We start from the raw sequence: 13,584 nt of genomic DNA, 5'->3' as shown, positions 1-13,584 counted from the left end.
CACAGACACCGCATATCGCAGCTGCTGCCCCTGCCTGACCGCGAGGACCTGTCGCTCAGCTCAGCCTGAGTGTCACCGCAGTACCGCACTCATCTGCTGAAGGAAGGAGCCGAAGTGGGGTCACACTGAGTCTGTCACACTCACACAAGTAAGTCATCAAGAATGACAGCCGTGTGTGATAGTGTGATGATCAGTAGCTACTTATATATATATATATAATGATGAAAGCGTGTCCTGTGTGTGTGTGTATATGTGTGTATATATATATATATATATATATACACACACATACATACACACAAATATATATAAATTGTATTTGTTTCATTAGCATCGTGACATTCAATATATATGATATGCAAACATTCAATATAACAGCTGTTTGTGAAATATATACAACAAAATATAATTTATTATTAAAAAAGCGAGTACAATATACAATCTTTATATAATAATTATTCATCAAGAGCCAAAATTTTCAAAACAAAAAGGAACAAATCTGTACAATACAAAATGTATGAAATGTGTTGCTGTGTATGTATATAAAGTATGAATAAAACAGTTATACGAGACGCCTCTAATCTACTTTTTTTTTTTTTTAATACCCTAAACTTAAAGGGACACTAAACTCAATTTTTCTAAGCAACTTTCTAATTTACTCCTATTATCATTTTTTTCTTCATTCTCTTACTATCTTTATTTTAAAAAGAAGGCATCTAAGCTAAGGAGCCAGACAATTTTTGGTACAGAACCCTGGACAGCACTTGTTTATTGGTGCTGTCCAATCAGCAAGGACAACCCAGGTTGTGAACCAAAAATGGGTCGGCTTATAAACTTACATTCTTGCTTTTTAAATAAAGATAACAAGAGAATGAAGAAAAATTGATAATCGGAGTAAATTAGAAAGTTGCTGCTCTATCTGAATCATGAAATAATTTTTTTGGGGTTCATTGTCCCTTTAAAGGGACAGTAAACGTTTATGATTCAGATAGATCATACAATTTTAAACAACATACCAATCTACTTCGATCATTTAATTAGCTTTCTTCTCTTGGTATCCTTTGTTGAAAAGCATACCCAAGTAGGTTTAGGAGCAGCAGTGCATTACTGTGAGCAAGCTGCTGATTGGTGGCTGCACATATATGTCTCTTGTCATTGGTTCACCAGATGTATTCAGCTGCCAGTCGTGCATTGCTGCTCCTTCAACAAAGGATACCAAGAGAATGAAGCAAATTTGGTGATAGAAGTAAATTAGAAAATTGATTAAAATAAACTTTATGTCCCTTTAATCATGGTACAGAGCGAGAGATACTATATTGTCATAAAATGATTAGAGAAATACAACAAAGTAAAAATGCAACGTAAGAATGTATATAATGGTGTTAGTAGCAAGGGATAAAAATTGTGAATAAAGTGATTTGCAACTGTAGATCTGAATTGCGGTGGAGGGATGGGACTGGAACAGGACGGTGCCCGAAGATGGTCTGAGGAGATGCACTGCCATGATATAATATGCAGGTTATGGTTGAGAAGGTTACAGGGACTGCAGTAGTGAAAGATGAAGATGGTGTTATAAAAGGTTAGAGGGCATAGACTGTATGGAACATTAATGAGATGATAGAGAGGGTTGGAAATGAGGAACTGCCATAATGGTTTGGTAGTATGGAGGAGTGGGCGGTATAAGAGAAGGCTGGATTAGCGAGACCGCTATGATGTAACACGACTTCAATGGTAGAATAGGCTGGACAAAAGGGGCCACCAATGTGGAACAAAATGGGGGTTTTGCAAAAAATCTTAGGAAAGAAAGAAGTAGTGGCAAAGACTGGCAGAATCACTGTGGTAAAGCAAGAAACTGGTGGAGGAGTATATAGAAAAGAAAAGATGGAAGGACATGTGATGAAATGTTGCTTGACACTGAGTCCATTTTAAGAGAACTTAGAACTCTACTCCATATCGCTCAAAGTTTCTTAGTATGACTGTAAGCTGTAGATGCACTTGTCCCATGGCAACAGTCTGTAACCGGTAACGGTCAGCTCCACCGTAGATAAGACTAGATGATTTAAGCTGGGGGCCACCCCCTACAAACATCTGAGAAAGCTGTTCTTGCCAGGAACCCATGGGTCGCCATGTTGGACTCTGCAGGTTATGGGTGCCTGGGGTAGATGGGACATGCAGAAAGCCGTAGCCAAAAAGCTCATTACGGCCAAAATGGTCCTGATGCCAGACCTGGAGGTGAAGCTTAGGCCAACCTGAAGAAAGATGGGTACAAGAAGTCAGAACGAATATGGATGGACAACCCAACCACCAGTTGAAGAGACAAACTGACAGTTTCACTGCAAAAAAACCCAAAACAATAGGATACAAACATTACAAAAGTTTACAGGTTGCAACCAAAACATTTACTTACCTGGTAACCCCTTGGTGGCAAAGTGAATATCTATGGGGTGTGACCAGAATGCCTTGTCACCAATCTGTGGGTTATCTACTTGGGTCTGGCCTTCAGTTGCTCCAGATAAAAGCTTCCAGCCTCCCCCTACAAAGACAAAGGGGTGTAACCATCATAAACCAACCTCACTGGCAGGTTATTTGGAGTAAAAAGGTTAGTTATAGGGAGAGAGTGTAAGGAGCAACATGAAGTTTAGAGGGGTTATATGAAGCAATAGAAAGGGGATATGGAGGTTTACTAAATTACATAGAAAAATTGTACGTAGCAACAGAAACCAGAAGCAGCTATATGGAGAAATAAGAAGAGTTATAGGGAGTCATAGGAGGCAGAGGTTTTGAGGGGTTTAAAAAAAAAGTTATATTGAGCGGAACAGCTTATGTCAGGGGGTTTCAATTCCAGTCCTCGGGTCTCACTAACAGGCCTGATTTTCAGGATTACCTTGGGTGAGAGCAGGTAAATAACCATGTGATCAGTTCACCTGTACTCCAGTTCAGATATCCTGAAAAGCTTACCTGTTAGGGAGGCCAGGAGTTGAAAACCCCTGGCTTATAAGGAGGAACATATGGAGTAATAGACAGAGATTATATGGATTAAAGGGCCACTAAACCCAAAATCTTTCTTTCATGATTCAGATAGAACATACAAATTTAAACCACATTACAATTTACTTCTATTATTTATTTTGCTTCATTTTTTAGATATCCTTATTTGAAGAAAAAGCAATGCACATAGGTGAGCCAATCACATGAGGCTTCTATGTGCAGCAACCAATCAGCAGCTACTGAGAATATCTAGATATGCTTTTCAGCAAAGAATATCAAGAGAATAAAACAAATTAGATAATAGAAGTAAATTAGAAAGATGTTTAAAAAATGTGGATGTCATGTCCCTTTAACCCCTTAACGACCAAGGACGTACGCCACACGTCCTCAAAAATAATACAGTTAATGACCGAGGACGTGTGGCGTACGTCCTTGGTCTGGAAAGCAGCTGGAAGAGATCTTGCTCGCTTCCAGCTGCTTTCCGGTTATTGCAGTGATGCCTCAACATCGAGGCATCCTGCAATAACCCCCCTTGGCCATCCGATGCAGAGAGAGCCACTCTGTGGCCCTCTCTGTACCGGACATCGATGGCCGGTTTCGTTGGTGGGTGGGAGCCAGTCTGGGAGGCGGGTGGGCGGCCATCGATGGGCCGTATGATGTGGAGGGGGGCGGGATCGTGGGCGGGAACGCCGGGTGCGCGCGCGTGCGTGCACGAGGGTGCGCGCGCGGGGGTAGGAAGCGGGTGGGAACCGCTACACTACAGAAAAATGATGGGAGAAAAGTGGCAGTGATTGCCAAATATATTTAAATATATGTAGATCTGAGAGATCTGGGAGGGGTGGTGGGTTGGTCTTTTGGGGGGGGCAAGCTACACTACAGAAAATTATTTAAAAAAAAATAATAAAACATGTTTTACTATAAACTGGGTACTGGCAGACAGCTGCCAGTACCAAAGATGGCTACTAATAAGTTAGAGGGGGATGGGTAAAGAGCTGTTTGGGGGGTATCAGGGAGGTTGGGGCTAAGGGGGGATCCTCCAGAGCATATATGTAAATATGCCTTTTTTTTTTTTATTTATTTTTTTATCAAGGATAGCTTTTTTTTTTAGTACTGGCAGACTTTCTGCCAGTACTTAACATGGCGGGGACAATTGTGGGGTGGGGGAGGGAAGAGAGCTGTTTGGGAGGGATCAGGGGGTGTAATGTGTCAGGTGGGAGGCTGATCTCTACACTAAAGCTAAAATTAACCCTGCAAGCTCCCTACATGCTACCTAATTAACCCCTTCACTGCTAGCCATAATACACATGTGATGCGCAGCGGCATTTAGCGGCCTTCTAATTACCAAAACGCAACGCCAAAGCCATGTATGTCTGCTATTTCTCAACAAAGGGGATCCCAGAGAAGCATTTACAACCATTTGTGCCATAATTGCACAAGCTGTTTGTAAATGATTTCAGTGAGAAACCTAAAATTGTGAAAAATTTTACTTTTTTTTTTATTTAATCACATTTGGCGTTGAAATGGTGGCATGAAATATACCAAAATGGGCCTAGATCAATACTTAGGGTTGTCTACTACACTACAATAAAGCTAAAATTAACCCTACAAGCTCCCTAATTAACCCCTTCATTGCTGGGCATAATACACGTGTGGTGCGCAGTGGCATTTAGCGGCCTTCTAATTACCAAAAAGCAACACCAAATCCATATATGTCTGCTATTTATGAAAAAAGGGGATTCCAGAGAAGCATTTACAACCATTTGTGCCATAATTGCATAAGCTGTTTGTAAATAAATTCAGTGAGAAACCTAAAGTTTGTAACAAAATGTGTGAAAAAGTGAACAATTTTTTTTTATTTGATCGCATTTGGCGGTGAAATGGTGGCATGAAATATACCAAAATGTGCCTAGATCAATACTTTGGGATGTCTTCTAAAAAAAAATATATACATGTCAATGGATATTCAGGGATTCCTGAAAGATATCAGTGTTCCAATGTAACTAGTGCTAATTTTGAAAAAAAGTGGTTTGGAAATAGCAAAGTGCTACTTGTATTTATGGCCCTATAACTTGCAAAAAAAGCAAAGAACATGTAAACATTGGGTATTTCTAAACTCAGGACAAAATTTGGAAACTATTTAGCATGAGTGTTTTTTGGTGGTTGCAGATGTGTAACAGATTTTGGGGGTCAAAGTTAGAAAAAGTGTGTTTTTTTCCATTTTTTCCTCATATTTTATATATTTGTTTATAGTAAATGATAAGATATGATGAAAATAATGGTATCTTTAGAAAGTCCATTTAATGGCGAGAAAAACGGTATATAATATGTGTGGGTACAGTAAATGAGTAAGAGGAAAATTACAGCTAAACACAAACACTGCAGAAATGTAAAAATAGCCCTGGTCCCAAACGGACAGAAAATGGAAAATTTTAATGTGGTCATTAAGGGGTTAAATAGAAAAAGTTAAAGGTGTGGGTATTAACAGCAATATGAGGAGTCAGAGGTTATATGGAGCAATAAAGGATTTATAGTAAAAGGGAGTAATACAATTATTTGTAAAATGTATACTGAATAAAAGTATGAGATATAAGAGAGTTTAAACAGAGCAATATAGATAATGAGGGGGGGAGTACATGGAAGAGTTGTAGGTAAGAGTTATACAAAGCAATAATATTTATTATAGAAGGAAATTATATAAAGTAACAAAAAGACTTTGGTACTGGATAGAGGAAGGCGTTATATGGAGTTATATAATTCTATCCGCCTTCTTACCTGTGTGCACCCCCCACTTGCAGAACAAGCTGCTTTGTGGGAACCCACTGGCACCAATGATCTGCCCTATAATATGGACCTCAGCCATTGCTGTAATAAGAAGAAAAAGATTAGCACATGGAGCCGTGAGTTTCTTGTTACCCTCCAGTATCTCTCTGATCCACAGATCCACTTGAAAACATGAAGTGAATGGCCCCATTCCCTTTATATTTGAGAAAGTTGTCCTCTTCTTTCCACCCCAGAGTATTGTTCTCCAGCTACTCCTTCTGCAGATCACTGAACATCTTCTCACCCCAACATGCAAGGTATTGCTCCCTTATCTTGTCTACCACCATAAGTTTGCTTCCTCATCCCTGTACAGCCCTCTCTCTCATTCTCTTAACCTCCCTGAAGAAAATGACTCTCCCTCTCTTAAACCACTATAGTGCATTGTTCCCCAATTTCTATATATTACAAAGTATCAAGTCTTAGAAGAGCCTAGGACCACTTTCTCCATTTTATACAGAACAATAGTCCCATCACTCTAGATCACTGGTTTTCAAGCCTGTCTTCAAGCCTCCCCAACAGGTCAGATTTTCAGGAATACCTTGATCCTCAAAATCTGGCCTGTTAGGGATGCATGAGGACAGGTTTGAAAACCAGTGAGCTGGATTCTAAAACATCCCAATTCTCTACTCCACTCCTTACAAAAAAAGTATTCACAATAGGTGGATTACTCCATATGTCCTGTTTTCTGCAGATCATTTCTTCTTCTATTACCCTCTCTGGTTCCTGCAGACCATTGCCCCCTTGTTCACTCCCTAAAAAATATTGTTACTTCCTCTATGCAACGACTTCCCTTTCTGTAGATCATTGCCTCTCTTGCCACTCAAAGCAGAACAATATCTACAGACTATAAACTACCCTAAGAAAAAATAATGTCATCTAAACACCCACCAGCTCGTCTCCTTTATTTCGTCTGAAACTTCCGGTTGTCACCTCTGGTTACCATGCAACAACACACATACTTCCGGGAGGCTTCCTAGCAACCGCGACGAGACGCTGTAGCTGATTGGTACTGATCAGCACATGACAAAACTGCGTAATATTAAGGCGCCGCTGTGAATGTTTAAAAGTGACTGCCGACATGTTTGTTACTGGAAGAATAGATTTTCGTTACATACAGTAATTATACAAATTAACAGGTCAAAACAAAACGGTAACTAGATTCGATAAGAATAAATTGATTTTTAGTGAACAAAAACAACTATTTTACATACAAATAATATGGGTTTTTCCATAATTAATTATCTTTGTAACTTGAGCAACTCTGTACACTGAATTGACAATAAAAATTGTATTATTAAAAATATGTGGAAGTTTAAAATTATTTATTTTTTTAGTATTAAAACAGTGCACTATTTTAAAAACTTTCCATTTCACTTATGTTAACAAATTACTTATCTTTTAGTATCCTTTGTTGAACTGTAGCTCCTTTTTACGAGAGCATACTGAGTTAGTCACCTGTCTTGAGCAAGTTTTACAAACTGCCATATAGTGTTCTATGCACTATTTAAAGGGATATTAAACCCACATGGTTTTTCTTTCATGATTCAGATAGAGGCGAGCATGCAATTTTAAGCAACTGTCTAATTTACTCTTATTATCAAATGGGACAGCTCCTAAGCTTACATTCCTGCTTTTCCAACAAAGATACAAAGAGAACAAAGAAACATTGATAATAGGAGTAAATTAGAAAGTTGTTTAAAATTGCATGCTCTATCTGAATCATGAAATGAAAAAAATGGGTTTGATATCCTTTAACCTTACCTCAGCATGCCCTCATAGAAAAGGACATCAAGAGGATAGGTAATTTGATTGGAACTATTTTTATTTTTTTAAGTAGCAAAAATTTAGAAAATTTAATTTTGACCTCATCTAAATATTATTATTATTTCTGGGCTTGTTGTTTTATGTAAATTGAAGTTATAAAAAAAAAAAAATATTGCAGATCTCTCAACCATCCCAGCTTCAAGTTGGAAATTAAGTCTCACGGTTCCTTTTCTGCCCATACTGTCACATAACTAGATGTCCCTTTTACATCCATGTATGTCCTGGTTTGTTTGAATGAAAAAACACCCAGGCTCTGACCAGACACCCCCATCCCACAAGACCACTCTCTAGTCTAGACTGTCCACACTTTGCCATGTGCCACTCATTTTCACTATCAAATTCTGTTTACTACTTCAGAATGTTGGAGGATATGAATACACAAGGACATTATACAACTCTCATAGCCACATCATCTTTATCAAGTCCAGTTTGGGAAATTCTGTTTTGGGACCTTCAGAGGTGATAACCACCCAGAATCCAGGCTTATTATAAAAGGGAGATGTCGGAGGAAGAAAATATGCTGATGGCCTTGCCCAAGCCGTGGAGTAAAGGTATGTCCCCAAGTGATTGGCTATGAGATTGATAAAGACACACCCATTATGAATGCATTACCTTGATCTTTGCAATGGATAATCCAGAGGTGATGGGAGTTGTTTTTTTTTTATCATGAGGGTTAATTCTTTGTAGTTTGTTCTTATATGGGATAGGGGGTTGCATGTCCTATGGAGGAAGAGGGAGGTGGAAAAGTGGAAATTACTTGGTCTTCCACAATGTACAACTTCTAGACATTTTAGAACAATAAGTTTCTATTCCACCATCAGTGGTTTTCATCAAACACTTTCCTAATGCTTCCAGTATTAGGCAGTTGACTGTATCTCCTAGATCAGGAAACATCACCATGGAATAACTAAGAGTTAAATGGACAGTATACACCAATTTTCATTTAACTCAATGTAAATAGAAACTGCTATAAAGAATAACATGCATAGACACTGATATAAAAATCCAGTATAAAACCTTTTAAAAACTTACTTAGAAGCTCCCAATTTAGCACTGTTGATAAGGTTAGGCTGAGACACCCACTGAAAGGGGCTGAGAGCAAACCCTCCCCTGCATATGAAAAGACCCATTATACAAACAGAAGCAATCTGAAGTCTGTATACATCAGTATAAATCTAAAACTCTGGGGCTTGGTTAGGAGTCTGAAAATCAGCACAATGTTATATTTAAAAAAATGCAAAACTATAAATTTTTACAAAAACTCACCCAGATGGGCTATATAAATGGATCATTTACAAAACATTTATGCAAAGAAAAATCTATTGTACAATGGCCCTTTAATCTGGTATAAATACATAATAGCAAAATGACATGCAGTTTAGCACTTTTCAGTAAGTATGACCAGATGAGTCAGTAGTGAGTATGTAGAGACATGTTTTCAGTGAGTTCACATATAATGGACATGGAGAGAGCTAGACCAGGAAAGGAATGTTAACAACCAAGTCAGGTTCTCCAGATCAACAGTATCTGACTTCAAGCGTATCAGTTTATTGTAGTTAAAATGAGTTCATGAAAATGTATTGGTGTGCATGTGTATATTATTGTTTTCTTATGGAGGCCTGTAGACAGGCTTTGTGAAGTTTTTAGCATTATGAAGAGAAGTGTTAAATGAAAATGTTTTGAGCAGTTTGTCTGAACACAGAGATTGATGTCTTGTTGACAATTACAACTGCTCCATGGAAGATTTATAAACAGATCCTCCAGTCATGTAAGTTCTTATGTCTATCCATCTCAAAATGTGTGCACAGAATATTTTAAATAAAACAATGCATTTATTGATTCATATTAAAATGAAAAAAGGGAGTGAGAGTACATACTTTAACCCTTAAGACACCACCCTGACGCATTTCACGCCTTTAATGGTGCTTTCTCACATACAATTTTTTTTAAATTCTGTGTGTTATGTGATAGCATATATATATATTTAAACCCTCTAGTTGACGGTCCATAAGGACAGAGATCTAAGCCCTCCGCTTTTGAAGCAAATCACAACTGTTTTTCATAACACTTAGCAAATAAAATTAGTTAACACTATCTCAAAAATGAAGGATGGTATCTTTGATTTATGACCTTTAAATACCACTATAAATGTTCATTTTCTGACAATGCTCTACGAAGACAAAAAGAAGACAGCGCATCTCCGATTCACAAGTATTTAATGACACAATGGTTAAAAAGTGCATACAAATTGCATGTACAAGATATAATTACAATAGTGTGCCTGTAATACACTCTATCAGTCCCTCTCCTTGGTAGTCTATGAATGATCCCCCTCTGCGATGGAAGTGCAGCACGCCCACTTGCATAAACCGCGGAGCTCAGTGCGGCCACAGATGATCTACGGAGGCTGGGAGTGGATATAAATCACTCTACGGGATTTATGTCCACTCCCGGCCTCCATAGATCACCTGTGGCCACATTTAGCTCCGTTCCATTCCACAACTGACCGCGGTTTATTCAAGTGGGCGTGCTGCACTTCCATCGCAGAGGGGGATCATGCATAGACTACCAAGGAGAGGGACCAGTAGAGTGTATTACAGGCACACTGTTGTTTATTATCTTGTACGTGCAATTTCTATGCCCCTTTTAACTATTTTGTCATTAAATACTTGTGAATCGGAGATGCGCTGTCTTCTTTTTGTCTTCTTAGAGCTGTAGAATCAGCTTGGTACAAGAAACGCCAAGCTTTTTGACCAGCTGCAATACTTTGGAAGCAGTGGTTTGAACTCTACTATACTGCCACGGTTGGGTGACTTTGTCTATTTCCCTTGTACTGTTATATTACATATCTCTTGTAAACAGTCAGAGGTTTATTGCAACATATATTTCATTTTTATGCGCTGCATTCTGCTAATTTGTATAACCTGTATTGTGACAACGTTCACCTGGTTTTGTGATCTATTGAGAAGGCTTTTACTTGAAGTCAGAGCACAGTCACCCCCAGAACTGGCGACTAGGTAGAGTAGAATTGTAAATGGGTTGATTATTATTAACCCCTTAGTGACCAGAGCACTTTTCCATTTTCTGTCCGTTTGGGACCAAGGCTATTTTTACATTTTTGCGGTGTTTGTGTTTAGCTGTAATTTTCTTCTTACTCATTTACTGTACCCACACATATTATATACCGTTTTTCTCGCCCTTAAATGGACTTTCTAAAGATACCATTATTTTCATCATATCTTATAATTTACTATAAAAAAAATGATAAAATATGAGGAAAAATGGAAAAAAACACACTTTTTCTAACTTTGACCCCCAAAATCTGTTACATATCTAAAACCACCAAAAAACACCCATGCTAAATAGTTTCTAAATTTTGTCCTGAGTTTAGAAATACCCAATGTTTACATGTTCTTTGCTTTTTTTGCAAGTTATAGGGCCATAAATATAAGTAGCACTTTGCTATTTCCAAACCATTTTTTTCCAAAATTAGCGCTAGTTACATTAGAACACTGATATCTTTCAGGAATCCCTGAATATCCCTTGACATGTATATATTTTTTTTTTTGTAGACATCCCAAAGTATTGATCTAGGCCAATTTTGGTATATTTCATACCACCATTTCACCGCCAAATGCGATCAAATACAAAAAATTGTTCACTTTTTCACAAATTTTTTCACAAACTTTAGGTTTCTCACTGAAATCATTTACAAACAGCTTGTGCAATTATGGCATAAATGGTTGTAAATTCTTCTCTGGGATCCCCTTTGTTCAGAAATAGCACACATATATGGCTTTGGCGTTGCTTTTTGGTAATTAGAAGGCCGCTAAATGCCACTGCGCACCACAAGTGTATCATGCCCAGCAGTTAAGGGGTTAATTAGGGAGCTTTTAGGGAGCTTGTAGGGTTAATTTTAGCTTTAGTGTAGTGTAGTAGACAACCCCAAGTATTGATCTAGGCACATTTTGGTATATTTCATGCCACCATTTCACCGCCAAATGCGATCAAATTAAAAAAAACGTAAAATTTTTCACAATTTTAGGTTTCTCACTGAAATCATTTACAAACAGCTTGTGCAATTATGGCACAAATGGTTGTAAATGCTTGTCTGGGATCCCCTTTGTTCAGAAATAGCAGACATATATGACTTTGGCGTTGCTTTCTGGTAATTAGAAGGCCACTAAATCCTGTTGCGCCTCACACGTGTATTATGGCTAGCAGTGAAAGGGTTAATTAGGGAGTTTGTAGTGAGCTTGCAGGGTTAATTTTAGCTTTAGTGTAGAGATCAGCCTCCCATCTGACACATCCCACCCCCTGATCCCTCCCAAACAGCTCCCTTCCCTCCCCCACCCCACAATTGTCCCCGCCATCTTAAGTACTGGCAGAAAGTCTGCCAGTACTAAAATAAAAGGGTTTTTAAAAAAAATGAATTTTTTTTTTTTAGCATATTTACATATGCTACTGTGTAGGATCCCCCCCTTAGCCCCCAACCTCCCTGATCCCCCCCAAAACCGCTCTCTAACCCTCCCCTCTGCCTTATTGGGGGCCATCTTGGGTACTGGCAGCTGTCTGCCAGTACCCAGTTTACAATAAAAAAATGCTTTTTTTTTGTTTTTTTTGTTTTTTTTTCTGTAGTGTAGCTTTCCCCCCCCCACCCCCCACAGACTAACCCCCACCACCTTGCTTATTGTTTAACATTTTATTTTTGATATATTTTTTATTTCCCATTTTCTGTACTGTAGCGGTTCCCACCCGCTCCCTCCCCGTGCACGCGCCCGCCCCCACCCTCCCGTGCACGCACGCGCGCCCGTGCGCGCCCCCAGCCGCCCACGATCCCGCCCCCCTTCACATCCACATGGCCATCGATGGCCGCCACCCGCCTCCCGGTCCGGCTCCCACCCACCAACGCAGGTAGCCACCGATCTCCGGTGCAGAGAGGGCCACAGAGTGGCTCTCTCTGCACCGGATTACTTAAAAACGTTATTGCAGGATGCCTCCATATCGAGGCATCACTGCAATAACCGGAAAGCAGCTGGAAGCGAGCAGGATCGCTTCCAGCTGCTTTCCACACTGAGGACGTGCAGGGTACGTTCTCAGGCATTAACTGCCTTTTTTCTGAGGACGTACCCTGCACGTCCTCAGTCGTTAAGGGGTTAAATTACTTTGCATATTGAGCTCTAACCTTTATGCGTCTATTATGTTTCTTCATAGAGTTTTGTGTCTAAAAAAGAAGCTATGTTTACTGGATACACCATTATCCTAAACCACTGGCTTTCAAACCTGTTCTCAGACCTCCCTAACAGGCCAGAGTTTGAGGATATCTGAACTGGAACACAGTTGAAATAATCAGCTGATTAGTAAACGCTATTTTACCTGCTCTTATCTAAGGTAATCCTGAAAACCTGGCCTGTTGGGGAGGCCGGAGGACAGGTTTGAAAACCAGTGCCCTAAACCTATGGGAAGTTAGTAAATAATGGTAACACAAAGAAAGAGACCAAGAAAATCCATGCTTTATTTGATAGAACAGTTGATTTAGTAAGGAAGGTCAGATGGGGCACTTATTAGCACAAAAATATGCAGGGAAAATTTGTATTGTTAAAGGGACACTGAACCCCATTTTTTTCTATTGTGATTCAGATAGAGCACGCAATTTTTTTATTTTTTTTATTTTTTTTTAATTTTTGTTTATTTATTTCAATAATGAACATATTTACAATTTATAAACCAAGAAGATCAATAATAATAAAAAAAAAAAAACAGAAAAAAAAACAAAACCTTTTATAATCATCCTTTACATTTGCCGTTCTTGGATAACGCATACCAGGTTCCCCAGTTTTGAACTTTTTTTTTAAAAAAAACAATCTCGAACGGGCTACTTTTTCTTAAAAAAAAAAAAAAAGGGAAAAAATTAAAAAAAAAAAAAACTTTTCTCCCCCACCCCCCTACCAA

At 38.8% G+C, this 13,584-nt stretch overlaps 1 protein-coding gene across 1 annotated transcript; it reads right to left on the bottom strand.

Moving 5' to 3' along the window:
* Positions 1-381: 381 nt before the first annotated feature.
* B9D2 (B9 domain containing 2) lies at positions 382-6,729 on the bottom strand. The gene is made up of 4 exons (XM_053689099.1): positions 6,697-6,729; positions 5,761-5,850; positions 2,408-2,533; positions 382-2,249 (listed from the first exon to the last, which is right to left on the bottom strand). The coding sequence occupies exons 2-4, from the start codon at positions 5,846-5,848 to the stop codon at positions 1,936-1,938; spliced, it is 528 nt and encodes a 175-aa protein (XP_053545074.1). The 5' UTR covers positions 5,849-5,850; positions 6,697-6,729; the 3' UTR covers positions 382-1,935.
* Positions 6,730-13,584: the final 6,855 nt, after the last annotated feature.

Source organism: Bombina bombina, chromosome 7 (genome assembly GCF_027579735.1).
Source record: "Bombina bombina isolate aBomBom1 chromosome 7, aBomBom1.pri, whole genome shotgun sequence".
NCBI lineage: Eukaryota > Metazoa > Chordata > Amphibia > Anura > Bombinatoridae > Bombina > Bombina bombina.
Note: the sequence above shows the minus strand (reverse complement) of the source record. Positions and strands in the feature narration are given on the sequence as shown.

What these genes read in the sequence shown, in the direction of transcription:
- B9D2 (XM_053689099.1), bottom strand. Translation starts at nt 5,848, where the DNA reads ATGGCTGAGGTCCATATTATAGGGCAGATCATTGGTGCCAGTGGGTTC. An exon ending in CAAGTGGGGGGTGCACACAG is followed by an intron (nt 2,534 to 5,760) that starts GTAAGAAGGCGG and finishes TTGTCTTTGTAG; the next exon opens with GGGGAGGCTGGAAGCTTTTA. An exon ending in TGCCACCAAGGGGTTACCAG is followed by an intron (nt 2,250 to 2,407) that starts GTAAGTAAATGT and finishes ATCTTTCTTCAG; the next exon opens with GTTGGCCTAAGCTTCACCTC.